At 59.2% G+C, this 22,809-nt stretch overlaps 1 protein-coding gene across 1 annotated transcript in view; it reads right to left on the bottom strand.

Moving 5' to 3' along the window:
• ASB2 (ankyrin repeat and SOCS box containing 2) overlaps positions 1–21,636 on the bottom strand; it is a 36,012-nt gene extending 14,376 nt beyond the window's left edge. Inside the window, exons 1-5 of the mRNA XM_079126716.1 lie at positions 21,416–21,636; positions 10,349–10,618; positions 3,247–3,345; positions 1,049–1,215; positions 237–392 (exon numbers count right to left, since the gene is read on the bottom strand). Coding sequence (XP_078982842.1) covers positions 237–392; positions 1,049–1,215; positions 3,247–3,345; positions 10,349–10,554 — 628 coding nt within the window. The 5' untranslated portion in view covers positions 10,555–10,618; positions 21,416–21,636. The remainder of the gene's footprint in view (positions 1–236; positions 393–1,048; positions 1,216–3,246; positions 3,346–10,348; positions 10,619–21,415) is intronic.
• Between the last annotated feature and the right edge of the window lie 1,173 nt (positions 21,637–22,809).

The following is a 22,809-nucleotide window of genomic DNA, read 5'->3' as shown; positions in this document are numbered from 1 at the left end:
TCCCCCACACGCCTCCTGCCCCATCTTTGTTGCCCCTGCTGGGTTGGAGCCTGTTCCTGGGCAAACACACAGGCTCCAACTCCCTATCTTCTCCACTCCAAGCCCTTGAATGTTCACTTGCGTAAACGATGCAGCCCAGAGAGGCCTGCCCCCTTCAGAGTGGACGCTGAGGGGCCGCGCCCTCGGGAAGCGTGCGGCGTGGCTGTCCACCCAGCTTCTGGCCACCTGAGGCTTACCTTTGTAGAGCGGTGTCTCTCGGGACTTGTTGGAAATGTCAGGCTCTGCCCCGGCCTGGAGCAGCGAGAGGACGCAGTCTAGGTGTGCCCTGCACGTGGCCAGGTACAGGGCTGTCTCCTCCTGCAGGGTGCGCTGGTCCAGGGCCCCAGGGTATGCTGGGGAGGGAGATGGGGAGCTCATGAGAGGGCAGGCACCCTCACAGCACAGCCTCCCCAGTTTCCTGCCTTCCAGGGACAGGTGCACACGGCATCCTGAAATTCATGGACCCCAAATGACCTCAGGACGGCTCCTGCCGCCTGGTCATGAAGTGTGCTCAGACGCCACCTCCTCTGGGAAGCCTTCCCTGGGTGAAGGCCCCCTCCCCACTGCAATAGGCCTGTCCTTCCTGCGCTCCCACCTGCTGTCATGGGAAACCCAACTTCTCCTGCAGCGTCTCTCTGAGTGTGGTGGGCTTTCGGGGGTCTGGGCTGCTTGAGGGCAGAGGTGACACCTGCCTGCAGGTATGACCCCCTCTGAATCTGGCTCAGGAGAAAGATGGGCTCAGAGAGGAGGTGAGAGTGGCTGAGAGGCACAGTTGGTAAGAGGCAGGCTTGGCAGAGCAGGGGCACAGCTGCAGTGTTTTCCATACCAAATCAGCCCCTGAACATTCTGGAACACGCTGGCAGAGGCTCTCCCCAAAGTCAGTCCTCCCTCATTCCTTTTCTAGGAATCAGGCTCCCGGGTCTTGGGAGGCCTGGCGAGAGGGCAGCGGGGGTGGGTGGGGCTGCCGCGGCCCCTCCCTTTCTCACCTCTGGTGGCCGATCCCCCTCACCTCGCTGCAGGACCTTCAGGCAGCCCAGCTGGCCGTAGTAGGCAGCCTCGTGCAGTGGCAGCCAGCCTTCCTTGTTGGGCTCCGCCAGGTTCTTCCCATCCTTGATCATGGCCTGCAGGCCCTCCTCGTCGCCTTCCCTGATGGCCTTCAGCACGGGGTCCTCAGGCCTGCAAGAGCAGGAAGCAGCAGTCCTCAGACACAGCCAGAGGCAGGGCTGAGTGCAGGGTCCCTCCGTCCCTGTGGTCCCAGCTGGTTCTGGGACAGGGGCTGAGTCCCTGCAGCCCAGCGCTGCAGGGGAATCAGGGGTCCCCTCTGCCCCTGTGCTTTCTATGGCCGAAGCTAGTTTTTAACCAAGACCCCTTCTACCAAGAGGACACAGCAGAGTGCCGGCCTCCAGGGATGAGCCCTGGAGGGCTGCAGCCACTGAATGCACCGCCCTGTCCACCAAGCCCTGGCACCGCAGGGCCTTTCTAAGCTGCCAGTGCCTCCGAGAAGGCGCAGTGTGCAGCCCTGAGGTCTTCATGGCCTCTGCTGGCTCCTGTCCTTACCCTCCTTCCTACATCTAGCTGCTGAGAAACTAATACTTCTAGGATCTTCACAAAGATCCCAGGGCTGAGGGGGGAACACCTGCTTGGCTTATTGAGGTCACCTGTTCACTCACTCACTTGGTCACTTAGTGAGGGCCACCATGGCGTGACCCCCTTCCTCTTCTGGGGAAGGTTCTGTATAAACAGCCCCATTCCCCAGATGGAGCAGGTGAGGCGGGAGGCCAGCCTTGGGCCTCCATGCCCGCCACGCCCAATGGGCTCTGAGGGTGGGGTCTCCAGCGCCCGCCCTGCCCCTCCTGGAGCTCCTCCCTCAGGAGCCCCTCTCAGCCTCTGCATTATGAATCGCCTCAAGCCCTGGCTGAGCTAGAGACCCAGCAAGGACAGTGGGAAGCTGACTTCAGGATGGGTAAGTCCTGAGTCCCCATCCACACTGTCACTGCCACCTGATGAGTCCACCTAGGTGAGGACAGAGCAGCGCCCCCTTGGCCTCAGGAGAAGTCCCAGTGGGGTGTGTGGCTCCCTGAAGTGAAAGGGAGGGCCAGCTGGTCTCCTGGCCTCAGTGAAGGGGCACAGCGAGCCCCAGGACCTGCTGCCCAGCGCGGGTCTCACGGGTCTCTCCAGGGGCAGTCGAGGTCCTTCGAGCCCTCAGTGACAGACACGGAGGGCCCCTCTGTGAGCTCAGATAAGGCCCCTGCCTGAGTGGGGCAGCTGCTGGGATGTGAGGTCACCAGAGACTAGCAAGCTGGACTGGACCCCAGAGGTCACTTTGTCTTCCCAACACTGTCCTCCAGAGAGGGAGAACTCAGAAGGGACAGCCCCTCTCTGGCAGACAGGCAGGAAGTGGCAATTGTGCTGGAGAACAGAGCTGGGTTTCTCTTTTCCAAACTGCCAAACCCTCCCAGGGCACCGGGGAGCGGCGGGTGGCCGGCCCGGAGAGGCTCGGGAGCAGAAGCTGCCCGCTGGCCAGCTGCCTCCTCTGAGCCCAGAAATGTGGGTACCAGTGCTGGTGCCTCTCTTTTGCTTTAAGGGGCTTCTACTAGGGGTGCGCAGAGGGCAAGAAGACAAGCTATCGACCTTCCGAGGACCCCTCCAGTCCAGGGCCCAGGGCCAGGCCAACAGTACCCCCCTGCGGCTCAGACGAGTTCTGGATTTCAGCACCTGGCACGTGAAGGAAGACAGCAAAGCAAACAGAAGCTGCGGCTCCGGGTGCTTGGGATGTGCTCAGACGGACCCCGGAGGTGACGGCGGAAGGTGAGACGGGGTGACAGACAGAAGGTGCGGCTGACTCCTGGGCTCCCCCTCCCTGCTCCTCTGGGACTCTGGTTCTGAGGTCATCTCCCCGGTCCCCCTCCTGCTGGGGCCCCAGATTCAGAGCCCTGCCGGCTCCTCCAGCCCACGTCCCATTCTGGGGGTGTCTCAGGAAGATCCATCCCAAGCACAGTCAGGGGGCCAGTTCCTGGAGGACAGCAGCCTGTGGCCACCGAGCCCAGCTCAGAAGGAGCAGCAGGTTCCCATGGGGTTTGCCTGGAGGTGCCAGGGTGTCCTGTGCCTTCCTGGGGCTTCAGACCTGCACCCCTCCCCACCTTCCCTGCCACCCCAGTTGGAGGCGCGAGCTTGGCGCTGGTCTGAGGGCCAGGCGGGGGCACTTACGCCAGCTGGGAGGTCTTGAGGCTGTTGTATTTCTGCATGACCCCTTGGAACAGACCCATGGGGGCCTGGGCCGGGGGGCTCTCAGGAGGCGCTGAGGACCTGGAGGGAGCAGAGCAGGAATGAAAGAGGGAAAAGTACTCTGCATAGGAGAAGCGGGTCATGGCTGGAGGCAGGACGCGGACGGGAGGCTGAGTGACAGACAGACACAGGGCTCTGAACCAAAGCAGATGGCCGGTCCTCTCTGTGTGCTGGACACAGCTGCTGTGTCTCCGGATTATTTTTGGCCCTTGGAAGAAGCCCTGGGAGATTTAAATGACCATATAAGACAACAGTGAGGTTAACCTCACCCCCCTCCCGCCATCCCCCTCCCCAGCCAACCACGAGGGCGGCAGATAGGAAGCAAGGTGACGTTCTTCACCCCGGAGGAGGTGACAAGTGGTCGGCGCAGGTCCTAGGTTGAAAAGAGCTTGGGAGCTGGCCAGGCGGGTCCCCATGGAGCATGTGGGCAAGAGATTCGTGGGCAGATGAGGGACCAGGCTGAGAAGTCAGGCCAGGTGTGCCCTTCACCCCAATGTGTGGGCTCATCAGGAAAAGATCATGCCAGGGTCAGGGGCTAGACACCCAGAGGCCACAGGAGGTCATCTGGGATGGGGCTCCGAGGCTGACCGAACAGGTTCAAACCTGGGAACTGCAGCTGGTGGCCTGGGACAGGTCCACCTTCTCGGGGGCTTACTTCCCCTCTATAAAGGCTGCAAAAGCAGCCCCCGTCTGGAGGGCTGGCGAGCCTGCACTGGGAACCTGTGTGAAATGCAGGGGCTCCACCAGCCAGCCAGCCGTCCCCTCGAGCACAGGTCACCTCTCGGAGCCTCAGTTTCCCCACCGCATCAGGCTGACGGAAGGGCAGAGGTCTGGAAGGTGTGACAGCCACTCCCTGACCCGGGTTGGCCTGGGGTTGTGAGAACGGGACAGTGGCCCCTGCTCACCCCTTCCGGGGGCCAGTCCTGGCAGCCTGGGTATTGTCTGAACACCTGGGGGAGGGCTGCCTGAGGGGCTGGGGAGGGCATCACTTCTGTGACTGGCTCCTCTTGGGGCACTGTGGTGGTGGCCCTGAGAAGGGCCCACGCTCCCCAGGACAGGATGGGACCTGCAGATTCTGTGGACCCCTCAGCAGGGCCTGACCACATGCCAAGGAGCCCGTGGGCAGAGGGGAGGCCAGCCGGGGCCCCGCAGAGCCTCCTCTCCCGTCCTTTCCTCTACCTTCCTTCTCTACTTTAGCACCCTCGGCAGGCCAAGCAGGACCCTTGCCGGGTTCTCTTACTGACCCTAGAGGTGGGTGCCCAGTGGCCACCTTCACAGAGGAGGAAGCTGGTTGGGGTCACGCACATCAGCAAGGTGGACAGAACCAGGCTCAGCTGGGCCCTAAGCTGCCCCTCCTCCAGCATCTGCCTGTCCCTGCCTGTCCCCACTGCCCCATGGCTGGGCACAGACATACCCTGACTGTGAATGCAGCCCCTCCCCTCCCTGTGCCTCAGTTTCCTCATGTGCAGAGTGCAGGGTGGGGGTGCAGGGCCAGATGGAGGCTTCCTGTCCCCACTACTTGCAGGACAGCAGAGAAGCTCAGTGTGTCATGCAAACCCAGGGCCACAGTCCGGTGTAGGCTCTGGCCCCCAGCCTCCCTCCACAGGGCTGAGAGCTGCTGGGCCTGCTGTTGCCTGCACTTGCTGCTGGCCTGGGCAGGTGACAGAGCCCGGAGCCAGGCTGCCTCTGCATTCAGCAGCCCTGTGCCCTTGACAAGCCCTGGGCTTCCTGGGTGTGCATGGCCTCCAGTCTCTTCCGATTGCTAGAGTGTTTTTAGCAGGATGAGAAGCACCGGCAAAACCCCACCATGCTGTCCTGAGACTGGGACCTCGCTCCACCCAATAACAATAGCAAGAGGGGCCGGCAGCAGGGAGTGGAGGTGGATGGAGGCAGGGTGAAGCCCCGACGCCACGCAGGACCCTTTCCAAGCTCGCCTCGGTTCTGTCCTCACCATCTCTGATGGAGGCCCAGGTACACTGTTTCCATTTTGCAGATGAGGAAACAGATAAACTGAGTCCCATTCAACATAGATTTCCCTGCTCTGGCTTGGTCCCAAGCCTTGTATCTGGGCTAAGGATGCAGATCACTAGGTCACATCTTTCTGTGGATCAGAGGCCAGCAGGGCGGGAGACCAGGACAGACACGAGCACAGAATTACAGGACAGGACTGAGATCAAGACAGGAAGGCTTGTTTGGAAAGTGCTAAAATCAGGGGGCATCAACTTGGTTTGGGGGCCAGGCAGGAGCTACCCAGAGCCACAGACCTGTGAACCTCAGGCTGGAAGGGAGTCCAGGCCCCAGTGGGGTTTCAAACTCTTTTGGACGAAGGCTGGAGGCCCCGCTTCCCCCAGGGCAGGGGAATTCCCAGCAGAGTAAACCACGGGGCTGAGTCACCAGGGGTGAGAGGAACCTAGCCTGGGTGGGCGGGATGTGGCTGCGGGTCATGACCTGGAAGGGGCCCAGGTGGGACCCGTCTCCCTCTGACACTGACGAGCACCCCGGCTGAGCCTCCCTGCTGGGTCCCCATGTGCCCCTGGCCTTCATCCTCCAGGCCCAGTGCAGAAGCCACGCAGGTGCGGGCGCACACCTGGCCCACGCGAGCACGCGGGGAGTGCGGGTGGTCTGACTGGGTTGGTGGCTGTGCGCACCTCAGCCCAAGCAAGTTCCTGCTTCATAGTTTCCCCCTTTTTCTTAGAAATGTGGCCTTAAATAAAATGAAGACGTTTAAAGACCACAAAGACCCAGCTTCCTGGACCCCTGGGTGGCCTCTGCATGGGCCTGCGTGGCGCCTGCGCCCTGCTCGCTGTGCGTGTTGGGAGCTAGGCCTGCCTCTCAGGGAGCCCTCGGGGGCCTAAGCTTGGCAAGTCCCCCATGTGTGTTCCAGGCCTTGTCCCGCCACACTGTGGCAGGGCGAAGCCAACTGGGAAGTGACCTTAAACAGGTGCCGCTACTTGGGTGGGGTGCCGATCTGACTTTCTTTTCTAGGATCCCAGAGATTCCGCCGGCTGACGTTTTGGTCACAGAATGGTCATGACCTTCCTAGAGTCTTTATGGGCTTCAAGGTGCAGTGATCTCCTAAAGTGTCTGTTGAGTGTCACAGTGATGCTGAGCCTGGGCACAAAAGGGAACACCAGGAAGGTCACAGTGTGGCCGGGAAGGTCACAGCGTGGCTGGGAAGGTCACAGTGTGGCTGGGAAGGTCACAGCATGGCTGGGAAGGTCACAATGTGGCCGGGAAGGTCACAGTGTGGCCGCGGTCCCAGGATGGCAGTCGGCCTGCGCAGTGGAGGCAGGACCGGCTGATGCCCCAGGGACTCATGGAGGCAGGGGAGGTCAGATCAAGCTGCTGGTGAGGAGGACCCCAGACTCCTGCCCACACGTGGCGCCGTGCTCTCAGGAGCTGCACGGCACCTGGCGCAGCTCAGGGCAAAGCACCCGCCTCTGTGGAGCCCTGGGTTTGAGGCCCAGCACTGCAGAACGAAGGAAGGGGGAGAAGAGGAGGAGGAGGAAGAGGAGGGGAGGAGGGGGGAGGGGGAGGAAGGAGAGGAGGAGAGGGAGGAGGAGGAGAGAAGAGGAGAGGAGGAGGGGGAAGGGGAGGAAGAAGAGGGGGAAGAAGGAGAGGAGGAGAAGGAGGAGGAGGAGGAAGAAGAAGAAGAAGAGAAGGAGGAGGAAGAGGAGGGGAGGAGGGGGAGGAAGAAGGGGAGAAGAAGGAGAGGAGGAGGAGGAAGGGAGGAGGGGGAGGGGGGAGGAGGGGAGGAGGAGGAAGAGGAGGAGGAGAAAGAATACTGAAAGTACTCTTGTATAGAAAACGTTCTGGTATTGCCAGTTTAGGCCTAAGTCCACTGGGCTCAGAGAGGGAGAGTAACTTGTCTAAGCTGCACAGCCAGAAAGTGATGGAGGGAGGATCTGAACCTCCCAACACCCCTCTCCCCACTGCCTCTTCCTCCACTCCTTTATCTGCTCACAGACAGCTAATTGGCATTTGCCGTGGGTCAGGCCTCGGGCCTCACAGGGAAGAAGGAGGACGTGAGGTCCCTGCTCCCCAGGAGTTCACGGGTTCACAGAAGAACGGGCGCTGTAGCCCAGGCCGCTCGGGAGACAGCCAGGACAGGGAGTGAGAGTGGGGGACCCTCTTGAAGTGGAGTCCTGGGCGGGTCTCGCTGAGGAGGTGACATTTCGTCTGAGACTTGCAGGATGAGAGGGACCCTGGGGACGTCGTGATGGTCCATTCCTGAACTTGCTCTGAACTACCAGGTGGAACCTGCCATTCAGGGTAGAGGTGCAGGGCTCTCGGGTCCTGCTCCCTCAGCCGTGCCCTGTGGGGACGTGTGAGCACAGTGTGGTGACCCTGAGCCTCTGTGGGAGGGAGGCAAGTGTAATAAGGAGGGGAGGGTGCAGAACCAGCACCTCTGGTTCAGCGTCTGAGCCTCAAGGCCCCACAGACTTCCGCTCAGTTCCCGCCTCTGCTGCGGGTACCTGTCACGGGTTGAATGCACTCAGAGGCGCCCCCTTGCGTGAGTTCTGGAAGCGCTCAATGCACTGGTGCCTTTGGAGCCAGGAGGAGAAGGGTGTTCACCACCGTACTAAAGGACGTCTCCTGCCCAGCAGACCCTGGCCCCATCTTCCAGAGGCAGAGGGGCAGAACTGAAGACTCCAGTCCCAGCAAGAGTGAGGAAATGGGCTGGGGACGTGGCTCAGAGAGCGCTTGCCTAGCATGTGCAAGGCCCAGGGTCAGTCCCCACCCTGCAAGGACGAGTGAGAGGAGGCCGCTAACCGCTCCACTGTGCCACTTGGCCTGGGTCTTAGGTGACCTTGGTAGTGGTCCAGCCTCTGTGTGAGACGCTTTTCCCTGGAGGCTGCATGGGTACCCCCGTGGCTCTCCGCTTCCTTACCCTTCCGCTGGAAACACTCTAGGCTCTAATGACTCTCAGCACCCCAGGGCTGAGAAGGCTGCAGATACCCAGGGGGACCTGCGGCTTCAAGCAACTGTGGCTTTGTGCAGCAGGCCCTATCACTATCTGATCCCCTGCTGAGAAAGAGGAACCTGTGGGCTGACTTCAGCTGAACTGGCCAGAACAGGAACAGGGGCCTCCTTAAACCCCGCATGTGAACCACGTCCTGGCCCTGGGTTTCTGTTCCCTGGTCAGGGCCAGCTCGGCGACCTACATCCTTATCCCTCTTCCAGCTGCCTGAGCAGGCGGCCACTTTCCTCCTTAGCAGGGGCCCCTCAGCAGCAGCATCCAGGTTGGCCTGGCAGTCTGGTGGAGGTGGACCAGACTCGCCAGGGCCAGTCTTGTGGGGAGAACCCCGGTAAGTGTCTTTGGGTTGGGACTGAGGCAAACTTTCTCCTACCTCACCCCCCGACATCTGTGACCTTGGATAAAGGCTATTTATTGCTGCTGCTGTTATTAGAGAAGGAAGCAGAGGTTCTGAGAGGAAAGTGGCTTGCTCAAGGTCACATAGGACTTGGCTGCTGGAGACAGTGAGCTTGGAGGCCCACACCTAGAGTACCGCCAACGTGACTGTCGCAGCTCCCATCCCCCAGCGCCCCCAGATACACACTGCGCCTTGACTCCAGGGGAGAAAAACATTTTTTACAGTTTACGAATTTCTTTTCTAAAAGCATTTGAAGGTCAAGTGCTTGATGACCTCTCTGGCCCCTATCTTCTACGAAGAGGGAGATGTGCACTGTCCAATCAGTGGCCCCCGGCTACTAGCAGTGTGGTTGGCTGAATTGAGAGGGGCTGTGAGGGTAAAATAACACTGGGTTTTTCAGGGGGGTAAAAAAAAAGAAGGTAAAAATCTCATTCAAAATTTTTAAATTGGTTACATGTGGAAATGATGGTATTTTAGACATAAAAATATTAATTTCACTTGTTTCTCATGTATATATACATACATATACATACACACCACACGCTGGGGATGGAACCCAGGGGTGCTTAACCACTGAGCCACATCCCCAGGTTTTTTTTTTTTTTTATTTTTTATTTAGAGACAGAATCTTGCTAAGTTGCTTGGGGCCTTGAACTTGGGATCCTCCTGCCTCAGCCTCCCCAGCTGCTGGGATTATAGGCAAGCACTCCTGCGCCTGACTCTCTTGACTTGTCTAATGCAGCTGTTAGAATATTTAATGGCACTTGTGGAGTGTGGTGGTGGCTCACCCCATATCTCACTGGTGGTGCAGTTCCCAGAGGGCCCAGAGACCAGGATGGGGAGCAGCTCTGAGATGCGGAGCCAGAGGGAGGCAGGCTGCTCTGTGGGCAGACGCCCTAGGCTTCCGGAAGTGCCTTCCAGGAAGGTGCTCCAACGGGCTGCAAATGCCGGCCAGACTTGGCACAAGGGTCTCCACTCATTCCAGCAGAGAGCCCGTGGTGCAGGGCCACGGCCTGGACTTTGCAGCCAGCCAGTTCCTGTCTCCACACCACCACCCCTCCCCCGCGACCTGGGCCAGCCTGAGCCTCAGTTTCCTTATCAGCAAAATGGGACTGTGTGATAGAGATGGCCGGGAGAGGGTCCTTAGGAGGATCCCTAAGAGGATCGTTATGTGAGGCTGAGCGTGGCTGGCCGGCCCTGGGCTCCGCGGGTTCCTCATTCCTTCAGATGAAGAAAAAAATCGTCTGTACTGAACATGTGCCAATTTTTTCCTGTGGTTATGTCCTGAATAATACAGTGTGACAAAGATTGTCACACACTTACATCCAACTGTTTATGAGTAGTCTAGAGAGGAATTAAAGTGTACACAGGGATTTGCATGTTTTATGTAAACATTACGTCATTTTATGTAAGGGACCGGGTCATGCGCAGATCTGGATATTCATGGGGGTCCTGGAAACAGCCCCTCTCAGACACTAGGGACAATTGCACAACACGTGCTTAGCAGTGGTAGAGCCCAGTAAGTTTAGGTGAAAAATACAAATCACGAAGGCGTAAACGCATGCCAGACACTGGGATGCTGTGGTTTGGAAAGAACTTATGGATTCCCTGGTGGGCTCAGTTCCTCTCGTCCATGTCACCTCGCTCACCTGGTCCAGGGGTAGAAATGGGCAGGCTGGTGGTTGGCACGCGTGGACACGGTGGCCTCCGCAGGGGTTGGGCCCCGCGTCTTGTCGGCCAGACTCTGCTCGATGGCCATCTGCACCAGCTCCTCCTCGCTCAGGCTACTGTACAGGCTGTACTCCTCATTCCCGATGGCACGCTGCCCGCCCGGAGCGCTGATCTCGGTCGCCATCCTCCACCCTCACGGGTCTCCGGAGGAGACTCCACCGGGAGAGGACTCAGCAAATCGGAGAACCCTGCAAGGAGACCATCTGTCCTGTCACCCGGTATTTCACAAGATAGTTCTGTTTGCCCACAGGGACGGCCAGGCTGCTCCCTGGCAATCAAACGTTCATGTTTTATTCACTCATTGGCAATACGATCTACCAGAGCACCTCTGTCTACACGTCCAACACCCGTCCAACCACTGGCTCACCAACTCACCCGTCCATCCACACGTCCATCTGCTCACTCACCCTCCAGTGCATTTCTCCACCCACCCACTTCTATACCCATCCATCCTCCCATTCACCCACCTGTCCATCCATGTATCCAACCATCTAGCCACTGACCCCCCTGTCCATCTATCCATCCATCCATCCATCCTGCTCCCTCCTGCTCAGTCCTCTGTTCATCCACCCATTTACCCTTCTACCCTCCCATTCACCTGTTTATTTAAACTTCCAACCATCCATCATCCAGTCAGCCAGCAATCCACCCACTCTCCCATCTCTCCATTATCCGTCCTTCTGTCTGTCTACCCACTGGCCCATCTCTCCATCCATCCTTCCCTCCATGCACCTATACATATATCTATCCAAGCATCCATCCGCCCACTCTCATTTCTTTTATTTCCGATGGCTGTCGAGACATTAGGCATGCACAGGTTAACTGATCGGCCGAGTATCGTGCTATTTCTCCGAGTCCAGCACTCTTCTAGGGACACAGTACTGGACACACGACCATAATCCCAGCAGCCCCGATCCCGCCTCACAGAGCTCACCCAGCAACAAGTACCCGCCGGCCTTCCAAGTACCAACGACCTCCTATCCGGGCACTCTGCTTCTCTTCCTGGGGGAGGGTGGGCTGACGGCTAGAGCTTACCCAGCATGGTTAAAATCAGTCATTGAAACAGTTTGCCAGTAAGTTCGGGGACCCTCTTCTAGAACAAAACGCCTCCGAGAGAACCGCGCTGGCTGAGTCAACCGCTTGTAGGAAACGTGATGAACTCGACTAAGCCCGACTTGTTTTGCCTGGCTGACTTCAGCGTGACCGTGGGTCCACGGCTCTCAGCCCTGGCTGCGCACTGGGATCACATGAGGCCTTTAAAAAGATACCCCAAATCCCAGGGCTGCGCTTGGACTGGACGGCGGAGCCGCGCTCCCCCTCCCTCCAGCAGGGCCCCTCCCTCCACGCCGATGTTGAGCCCCTGGCCTGGCTCCGGCCCTGAGGGCACTGCAAGCGGGCAGCTGAGGACAGCGCAGGCGGTGGCGTCTGTGGCCATCACCGGGAGAAGGAGGCGATGCCCCTGGACAACCTGGGCACAACCCGCCCAGGGTGCCCATCCAGCGGGGCCTGGGCTGCAGCCATCCCAGCCCCGGTGACTGCACAGCCAGCGGCTGGGGCCTCAGGTCCGCAGCACAGGAGGAGCACCACACGTAGCCGCGCCCTGTCACCTACATGTCCCCCTCCGGTGGTGTGCCCCAAAGAACTATGGACACGCGCTCACCTGAGGACCAGGGGCAGGGCCTCCACACAGCCCTACTCCCAGTGAGCCCGGGGACCCACGCCAACCTCGGCCTGCGAGTGGATTTGTACTGGGCGCGCTCACTGCCCCCTCACGCACGGTGGATCTCTCCATGTTGGCCTAACGGGGGCCAAAGAAGCCAGATAAAGTGAACCTGCTCTGTGGCCCGGTTCACGCAGGCTCAGGAGGGCACGCAGGCTCAGGAGGGCACCACAGCGGGGTGCCCGGGAGATGCTGCTCCGAGGGCGGGAGTGACTGGCAGGACCCTGGAGGCCGCAGGCCAGGCTCCGCCGCTCCTCCATCTGGGAGGTCACGCGGCGTGGGAGGCTGTGTGTCTCTGTGGAAGAGCATCACCGCGCCCGGGCCAAGCCACGGAGAGGAGAGCAAACAGAACCAGAGAGCCGCGGTGCCCGGGCCTCCGAGGTCCGTCCCTGTCGGTGCAGTGAGCGTGTTGCTATTTGAAGAGCCTGGAACCAGGTGACTGGAACCACCACTTAAGAAAGATCCAGAAGGCAGAGGCGGAGGGTGGGGGCTGGAGTCAGGGAGCCCCCTGAAGGCCACTCACATGGGAGCTGGGGACCCCTGCTGAGCCCCTCAGAGCAATTCTTTTGGTTGATCCTAGTAACAACCCCAAGATTGGCACTCGCTCTGTAAAGTCCCAGTAAATGACAGCCCTCACTCAGCCACCCGGCTCTTCCCAACAGCGAGGAGGCTGCAGACCCCAAGATGGCAGGAGGGAGCAGGGCCTCCCTGGTATGGCTCCCCTCTGCCTGATGGCTCAGGCCTTCCCTTCCCTTCCCCGGCCTCCACTGTGGCCTCCCTGCCCCAGTGCCCAGGCCTCACCAAGACCCTCCTCTGCACAACAGAGTAAAGCCTGTGCTCTTGCCTGGGCTTCCTTCCCTTCAAAACCTGGCTCGGTGCCCTCCCCTGGCCTTCCAGAACTGCCCAGCTCCTTTCTGCCTCCCTGGGGCTCCTCACTTCTCGGGGCCAGAGCCAGCGCCCCTCTTCCGAGAAGCCTACTGGAATCTTGTGCAAAGCAGACATTTTCTCCTGAGCTGCAGTCTGTAGCTTAGTGTGGACTTGACCCTGGGCCCTCCTTAGAGGTTAGAGTTCATGATACGACTGAGCAAATGTCTTCATTACCACAGGGCGGAGCCCATCAATGGCCCACCCTACAGCCACACCCCCCGACAGGGATCTGGCTTTGTGCAGGCAACAGCGCGCCCTGTCTCGGGGATAAATCATGATCGTTCCGAGACAGCTGGGACAATCCCAGGCTCTAGGCCACTGCCTAGTCTAGCAATGGGCTTGTAGCCTAGTTTTGTTCAAAGAGATATATAGAAATTCTGCTTCGATGTTCCCAGGAAGGACTTTCTTCCTTAAGGAAGAGAGAGAGGTAGTGAAGAAGATGACTCCCACGCCCGGTCCCTGCTTTTTCCCTGGAGGACTTCATGCTTGGAGCAGTGGCAGCCTTCTTGTGACCATGCGTCTGACAGAGTGAATGATAGATTGATACGATGAGCTTGGCAGAGAGAAAGGTAAACGAGTCTGACAGATGAATGAATGCCAGGTCTTCTGGGTTCTTCACTATCATTGAGCTACTGAGCCCGTCCTGGGGTGCCCACCCCAGCCGACTTATTAGATAAAGATGGAAGGTCCCTGAGGGTTAAGCCAATACGGGTTGAGTGTCCTGTTTTGTGCTGTTGAAATCCTCTTAGCAGATGGTTCTTAGGCCTGACTGAGAGGTTCTCAGGAGTCCTAGCTGAGGCCCCGGTCTTCCCCAGACCAATGTGCTCAAAGCCTTGGGAAGTGCAGCCAGCCCAGCCTTGTCTGGGGTCTCTGAGGGTCTGGTGTGCGTCAGGGCTGGAAGCCACTGTTCCAGGTCAACTGCATTCCACACTAGGTGGGCGAGGGGCAGCGTGACCTCAGAATCACCTTGTACCTGATGTTGGGTCTTGATTAGTACGTCAAAGCTACAGTTCTTGTTCATTGTGGACACCGTCCAGGCTGGGTCCCGGAAGACCTGGGCTCATGTCTTCCATCTGCCACGAGCTCCCCCTTCCTCTTTGGGGTCCTCAGTTTTCCATTTGTTAAATGGCCTGGTGGTCGGGAGCCTGTACTCTGCCACCCCCAGCCCTGCTGGGGCCACCTGTGCAGTCTGCGGGCCGCCCAGCCTCTGGCCCAGGCCTGGCCCCAGCCTCTTCCCTGACTCCTTGAGGCTGAGGTCGCTGTAAGTTCCGAGTCAGTTCGGGGGCTGGAGAGGGGGCTCTGCCCAGCCACAGGAAGACACTCTGATCTCTCCAGAGCTGGGATCTGATGGTACCCTCTCCGGGGTAGGGCAGGGCCTAAGCAGAAGTGTTGGTGTCCAGTGCCTGACATGGCACCATGGGCTCCCATGCAAAGGTGCCCGTTAAAAGCAGAGGGCAAGAGGGAAGAACATGGACTAAGAGTAGGGGACCCAAGTTATACTCTCCATGACAGTGCTAGGGTGCTGTGTGACCTTGGCTAACCTCCTGTCCCTCTCTGGGCCTCAGCTTTCCCATTGCAAAACAAAGACTCGAGGCTAGAAGTTTTCCAGCGCTCCTTTGGTTCTAAAGGCGACCTTTCGACATGTCCTTCACACAGGGGAACATGGAACCAGGTGACAGTGGATGGACTATGGGCTTGGGTAGTGGGAACCCTAGGGCTACTTTCAATTCTGCCCTTTCCTGGCTACGTGACCTAGGGCAAGTCACCTTCCCTTTCCAGGCCCCTGGTTCAGGGGAAGAAGAGGAGATGCTTCCGCCTGCCCAGGGACCGTGCGGGAGCAAAGGAGTGTGGGGGTGCTCACGAGGGGAGCGGCATGGGGACAGCGCTGCCTCCCTGACGCAGGAGCCCCATCGGGCAGCCTGCAGGGCAGGGCGGACTGAGGACCAGAGCGGGCCGCCTCCCTGCTGAGGGGCTGCCCGCTCTCACTCCCGCTCCGCCCCTCCAGCCACGTCCCGCTGCCCTGGGTTCTAGCAGGACCTCCAGGGAACCACCTCCTCCCCTGCAGTCCCCAATGAGCGCGCATACGGTCCTACCTGGGAGCCGAGCCCCACAGCCAGGGCCGGCCAGGGGCCTTGCTCCTCTGCCCATTTCACAGATGTGGAAACTGAGGCCCCTTGGAAGAGCCCTGGCTGTGGAGGGCCCAGGAGCTGCTCTGACTACCTGGCACGTGAATTCTAGGAGCCCCGTGGGAGCTACCCGCCCCTGGGAAGTGGGGCCCCTGCAGTCCACACTTGGGGTGCCACACGAGGTTGAGAGGAGCTCCTGGAGGCCCAGGGAGGCCTGGTCTCCCTGCCCAGGCGGCTCTGGACTGGCCAGCCCTTGAACACCCGTCTGCCGGCCCCTAGAGTGGCCAGGCAGCGCTCACTGCCCTCCTGCTTGCCCTGGGAAAGGGCTATTTTTAATCCCAATCGGCCTCCCAGAGGGTCCCTCGGGGCTCCTGGCCTCCCTCCAGGACTCAGCCTGGAAGGTAGCCCAGCCTCAGGCAGAGGCCTCAGAAATCGAACTGTGCAACATAAAAAGGAGGGAAACTGAGGCCAGAAGAGGGACAAAGTATCACCCAGGATCCCAGCCCATCCTCCCAAGAAACAGATTCTCCTACGATGCCCATTTCACAGATGGAGAAATCGAGATTCTAAGAGGCCTGCAAAAAATAACCGGAGAACCTGGAATCTGAGCCCAGCGCTGACTCCACACGCTGCTTCGTGACCTGCCCTGTGCAACAGCTCCAGCTGGCCCCAGGAGACGGCCTCGTGGCGTCCCTGGAAGGTGCCACCAGCCTGCGTGGCAGAGGTCCGTGAGGAGGAGCCTCCCCTCCGGCCACAGCCCGGCGTCTCACATGCGCTCGCCACCGAGTCCCTGCACCCTCCAGCCCCTGTGACTCTGCCCCCCATGAAAGCAGTTACGAAGATCTTCACTTCGTCCCTGAGGATGCTAGAGGGGCGACTGCCCAAGAAGCCAAAGGCTGAGGGCCTCAGCTGGGCCCAAAGAGGAAGGCGGAGGTGTCCCGAGCTGTCTCCAAGGGGAGCCTCACATGGCTCTGGCCGCCTGCAAGGGACCTGCCTCCCTCTAGAATCCAGAAATTTGCAAAGAGCCACCTATCTGTCCTGACCCCAGGCCTACCCAAGGCCAGGTACACCACAGGTGTCTAGTAACTGCAGGATGGACGGTAAATAAACAATAGGGTCACCATGGGAATCACGCCTGCGGAGGCCCAGTCCTTCCCCTGGCAGGGGTGGCTGGTGACAGTGAGGCCTGGTGCCCCACTGCCCGGAGTTCGCCCCAGCTCTGCCACCTACTGGCTGCCCGAGGGACAGCAGGTTCGGGACACCCTGGGAAGTGTGCCGACGGGCCGTACTGGCTGCCAGGATGCTGCGGCTCTGCTCTGACCCCAGAAGGCAGGTGGCCAGGGCCACCCGTTCCTGCCTGGAGGCTGCACACCCGCCAGCTGCTTTCAGGGTGGTGGGGGATTCTCCCTCGCTCCCCTCACAGAAAACAAGCTGAGGTGTCCCCTAATCCCTTAGCGGCACAGGGCGTGGAGGTGTGCGGGGCAGCTTAGGGCTTCCCTGTCCATCTTGGGCGCGAGCCTCCGGGGAGGGCTGCTCACCTTGGTGCTCGGGCAGCACCTATGGCTCTGAGCCACCTGCCACCCTCAGGCCACCCTCCCTGCTACAGGAGAAGGCAGCAGGTAGTCATGCCTGCAGTTCACTTGCCTGCTCACGCCATGGATCCGTGAGAAGGCATTGTTGCTCCCATCCTGCAGATGGGGAAACTGAGGCACGCCCAGGGAGAAGGTGGCAAGGAGGAGCCTGGAGGTCGCCCCTGATGTCACTCTCGTCTAAGCTCTCATCTAACTAACAGCAACTTCCTGCTGTTTTTTAAGATTTAAGTGAAGGCTGGAGTCAAATCGAAGACCGAAGAGGTACGTGTAGTGTATACACACGTGTCTATATGGTAACGGATGCTCTTGCATATGTTTGCAGCTGGAACCATCTTCATATAACCTAATTCCTTATATAATACGTATGTATGTGTATATTTATTCAGTCCTCCTCTGTATCCGTGGGTTCTGTATCCGTGTGTTTGAACCACCAGGGGTCAGAAATATTCAGGAAAAATTCCTGCTTCCATGACTCTGAGCACCGACCTTTTCCCTGTTACTATTCTGCAAACGACAGCACAGCAACTATACGCCCCGCATTTACACCGAATGCGATATTGTAAGTCATCTGGAGATGGTGTGAAGTATCCAGAGGACGTGCACAGGTCCTGTGCAGACACCCTGACCTTTCACAGCAGAGACTTGGTCATCCTCAGATTTGGACATCTGGGGAGTCCTGGACCCGAAGTCTCACAGATTCTGGTATATATAGTACACATGCATACGTGCTATCTCTAGATCAATTCCAGGAGTTTCGGGGTCTCTCCAAAGTTGCACAGCCCTAGCCAGAGGCCGTCCAAGAAGCAGGCTGCCAGGTGAGCCTGGGGACACAGGAGGAAGAGGGGACCCTCACAGACTAGCTTGGCCCTGGGGCACTCAGCCCTGTTCTGTCCAATGCCCTCTCCTTCTGTCAAAACCCATCTTTCTGCTGGACACACACGCCTGTAATCCCGGCGGCTCAGGAGGCTGAGGCAGGATGATCTCAAGTTCAAAGCTAGCCTCTGCAAAAGCAAGGTACTAAGTAACTCAGTGAGACCCTGTCTCTTAAAACAAAACAAAACAAAACAAAACCATTTTTCTGATCCACCTGCCCCAGGATCCAGAGGGGTCCTTCCAGATGGGACTTGTGGATGTAAGACAGCCAGGCATCCTTTCCCCTTCCTGGGTTCTGTTGCTTTAAAGTCTAAACAATAAAAAATAAGCTGGTCCTTGGGGTCCCTGGACAGCGTCCTAGCCAGTCATGAGCAGAGTCCTCTGACCTTCTCGGTACCGGGGTGCTGGCTCCCCATTGTGCAGCTGGGGAGACTGAGGAGCAGACATAAGGGCAGAGGGGTCCGCCTCTGGCTGCTCGTCCCCTCTCTCACCTGACCCTCTGAACATGGCAAGGGGTCTGACTAAATCTCGCCCCTTGGGGGATTTCTGCCCTGGAGAAGGAGTGACTGGTCTTGGAGGGGGACAGGAAGGAACACAAGCCCCCCAGCCCTCAGCCCCCTGGAAGGGCCCCGGTCAAAGCCCCGGGCGGCCTTGGCAGGGGCCAGAGCTGACAGGCCTCTCCCAGGGCCTCCCAGCCTCTGGGAGCCCGAAGCCGTTGTTCGACACCTAAAGTCTGCGTGCCCTCCCAGCGGCCGACAGAAGGCTCCTGGGCCTTCTGAGGCTGGGCCGGAGTTGCTGGAGGACCCAGAGGACCTGCTCAGACTGCAGACCTCCCCATGCAGGGCCTCTTTGCCCTTTGCATGGTGGGAAACTGAGGCACAGAGAGAGCACGCAGCTGGCCTTGAACCTGGGCAACCCTGGCTCGGCTCCCTCTCCGCCACGACCCAGACCCTGCCCGTGGCACGGGAGGGGAAACTGAGGCCAAGGCTCCCACTGAATGGAGTGCCCCTGGCTTCCCCTAGCTGACCCAAATCTGGGTGTCTCTCTGCAGAGTGCGGGACCCTAACAACACATCTTGGTGGCTTATTTGTTTATTGGCCACTGTGAGGAACAGAGGAAGCTGCACAGAAAGAGAGGGAGAGGGGGAAAGAAGAAAAACCAGGAACAAAAGCTCTTCCTGTCTTCTCTGGGGCAAACATTCTGTTCTGAGGAGGAGCGTGAGTCCCGCGCAGACCCACAGGCCCAGTCAGGCTGGCCCGCGGGCAGAAGCTGAGAAAAGCGTGGATGTGCGCCAAGTTTCCATCCTATTTCTTTGGGCCCACGCTGTTGAGCAACAGGCCTGTGGGTCACCTTCATCTCAGCCTCCTGGGTGGAGGGGGCCCTTCCCCTGCCTCCTGGCCCTGCAGGGACTGGCCAGGGTCCCAGCCCCTGTCCTCCCTGCAGCCAGACCCAGCAGTGTGGCTCAGACACATACAGTGCTGGACACAGCATTCCAGGCCCCGACCCAGTTTCTGTCAGGGCTCTAGGAATGCCAGTCTCTGCCAGCTGTGCCAGCAGCCAGGGGTGGCAGAGATGGATGGGTGGGTGGGGCTGGCCAGTCCACCTCTGAGCCTCCAGAGGTGCCCACTTGTTCTGCCCCATGGGCACTGCGAGGCTGTGGACCCTCATCTGGGCCCCTGGGCGGCAGGACACAGGGGTTCTGGAAGCAGAGGGTGCAGGCTCGGGCGCGGCGGGGGGCACCCCCAGCCACCCAAACGCAGGCCTGGCTGGAGTCTTGTCAGCTAGCTCCCTCCCCAGACCTGGGGCCTCCTTCCTTTCTTCTGCCTTCTCTCCTCTAGGTTCAGATTTTCCCGTCTCTGCACATTTAAATCTTCTCCTTCTCCCTCTTTCCCTCCTTCCTCTCTCCTGCTACCCTTCTCTGTCCTGTGTTCCTTTCTTTAAAATGAAACCCAGACAGGCAAGTTAGGAATCTGTTTTCTACTTCATCATCACCTCCGCCAGACGTTCCTCTTGACCCCGAGATTTGGACTTCGCTTATATTCTTGAGCAATGATTATTCTAAAATCAGTGAATGGTGCTGAGCAGAGACCTAGAGACGCAGAGATCTCTGACAGCCGCTGCCTCCAGGCAGCCTGGACTTTTCAGGCCCTCGGAGCCCAGAAGTGGAAGGCCGCTGGGCAGGCCCAGGGATATTTTTGTGCCTCCTTCTGGAACACTCTTTTAGATCTTGCCTGTGCACGATATATGGGCACCTTATGATGCTTTGGTAGTGCCAAGGATATTTTGGCTGGGTGCACGAAGCTGCTGATTCCCACTGCCCTGGTCCCCAGGGAGGCCAGAGGAGGTGGTGACTTAGAATGTAGGCCCTGGAGGCTCCGAGGCCAGGGTTCGAGTCCTGCCTCCAACACCTTGTAGCTGTCTAGCCTCAGGCAAGTCTCGCCCTCTCATAACCTGTTTTCAAATCTGAAAAATGGGAGCAGCAATCCTCTCTAGCTCATAGTGACCCGGGAAGAGTTAACGAGAAGATTCGCACAAGTGCCTGGGCCCCTGCCTGGTCATCTCAAGTGCTCAGCAACAGCTCCTGGCGCTGCTGGGACTATGACAGTGGTCCCCACCCCAGGGAGGAAGAAGACCCCCGACCCAGGTCCCTCGCCCTGGCCGGTCTGTGCACGAACAGAGGAAGCAGACTGGGTGGCTCTGTGGGGTCCCTGCCAGCCCCTGGAGGAGGCTGTGCCGCTCGTCCCAGCTGGCTGGACCCCTTCGAAGTCCCTGAAGCCCCCACCTCATGAGAGGGGCTCTTCCTTCCGGGAGGAGGGCTCTCCTGCCCTGCACGGGGCCAGCCAGCAGCCTCTGTCACTTCCCTGCGTTCCCGCCCTCCCGTCTCCTCATGCCAACCTGTCCCCTGCCTTCCGCAGGAGAGGCCCGAGTTCAGATCCCACCCACCTCTCCTCTGCTAGAAAACTTCTAGAATATGCTCTGTCCTCTCGCTCGGCCTGGAAGGAGCACCTCCTCCAGCCTCCTGTGGACTTTACCGCCCCCTCTCACCTTGGGGACGCCTTTCTCAGCAGCCCCAGTGCCCCTCCACCATCCTCCAGGTCCCCGTCTGTCTGCTGTGCCCCAGCTGCTCCTACCCCTGGCCTTCACCCCACCCTGATGACGTCCCACCTGTACTTCCAAAGGACATCACCTCTTTAAACGTGCCCTCGTGTGTGCGTGTGAGTACACACATACGCAGTCTGCTGGCTCGCTACCCCACAGCCACTGAACCTCACCTGGGAACACTTCTCCCCCTTTCCTCTCCTGAACCCCATGAAGTTGCAGGTAGAGCCCACGGCATCTTGGTAGCTATGACCCACACTCCTGTGCAGGCACAAGCCCCCTGGGGATGCTCATCCGCTTGACTCCCCTGTGTGGAAGTATCTATTCACCTAATCTCAAAACAGTCCCCAAAGACATCAGTCAGACAGCTATTGCCAGAGACCGATGGACCCGGCAGAAGCATCAGTGACAACTCCTTTTCCATTTCCATTTTTAGACGTGCACAGCAGAGTGACAAGCTAAGCAAGCCTCCTCCAGAAGAACGGATAAGCACATGCAAATGGCCAGTTCTCTGTCCCCCAGACCCCAAACCAAAGTCGCCAGCATGCTGCAGGACTCCAGAGAACAGGAGCAGACAGAGCGACAAGAAGTCCCAGCCAGCGGGAGAGCTGGCCAGGTCTGCACGGGCAGGCTGGATGCACACATTACCTGTTAGGCTTGGAAACAGGGACTGATCGAGCCAGGGGCAACGACGAGAATGTCCCTGAGTGTGTGGATTCAGAACAGGCTCTGGGTTCTGTCCCTCTGCCCGGGCCTGGCGCTTCTGGCTGCTGTGCCAGGCAGCTCTGTGACGTGCTCATTTGAAGTAGGGAGTTTATTTCGGGCCCACCTCATGACCATGGATGACAAGCCAAACTATACGATGTTCCCAATCTCAGATTTCCTGCTCGAAGGCTGCATGGAGGAGCCGGCCGGGTGGATTAGAGCCGGACTCACTTGGGAGAGCATCTCGGAGCGTTGGCCCTCACGTGATGTCACCAGTTGTGATCCTTGACATGGAGGCCATATATGGGTATGTTTCTGGAACGACCCAGGAGGGAGCGAGAGAGGAGAGAGAAGCAGCGGGTGAGACCCAGAGAAGCAGGAAGGAGAAGGAGACACAGGAATGGGAAGGAGGGAAGAGGCAGGGAGGGAGGGAGGAAGGCAGGAGGGGAAGAGACGCAGGGGCGGCTGCACGAAGGGGAGTCAGGAGTCAGCACCAAAGGCCTCTGGGGAAACGAGGATCGGCGCTGAGCGCGCAGCAGATGGCGCAGCCTGGTGTTTGGAGGCGCCAGGTGTCCCACTGCTGGACACTGGGGAGGGGGCAGGGGGTTGGAGGCAGGGCACCAACTAAGCAGCCAACACAGGTAAAGCACGTGGGCAGCTCTGGGCAGAACCTCGCAGAGGAAGGGCCCCTCCCTCCAGGCCCAGGGACACTGCTGCCCCTGAGGCAGATGATGGCAGAGTGCACACATGTCCACCCTCGGGGAGCATCCAGGACGTGCCTGGGCACTGCCAGGCGCTCACACGTCCACAGGCATGTCAGATCACAGGCCCCAGAGTGGGGGCCGGGAAACGCTGTGAGGGGTCTGTTCCTCCGAATGGAAAATGACTTCCCTGTCAAAGCCCCTTTCCCCTTGGAGGACGGTGGACTTATGACAGGCATCACGATTCCTCAGTCCAAACTCAGGAGGACTCGGTTGCCTAGACCCTCACAGCCAGGATTCCACAAGGAAATAAGTCTCAGTGGATGCCAGGTGCCCAGGGTGGAGCCAAGGTCTGCTGAGGGTGGGCAGGGCACCATCCGTCCCTGCTGCTCTGGTACCTGCTGCACGGGGCACCACACTAGCTGGGACTGTCCCAAGGTGATCTCAAGCCCAATCCTTGCAGGCCATGTGCTGTGGCAGGGCAGGGAGGGGCTCCTTACTTTTGGAGACTCCCCTCGGCAGTAAGACTTTCTAGTAGACTGGAGACGTCTCCCTGGGGTCCTGCTGCTTCCTTGGGCTCTTTGCTGGAGGTGAGACACAATTTCCTCTGCTTGACATCTACCACCAGCCCCCTCT

Source organism: Sciurus vulgaris (assembly GCF_902686455.1).
Source record: "Sciurus vulgaris genome assembly, chromosome: 2".
NCBI classification, from domain to species: domain Eukaryota; kingdom Metazoa; phylum Chordata; class Mammalia; order Rodentia; family Sciuridae; genus Sciurus; species Sciurus vulgaris.
The sequence above is the reverse complement of the archived record's forward strand: the minus strand, read 5'-3'. Positions and strand labels throughout refer to the sequence as shown.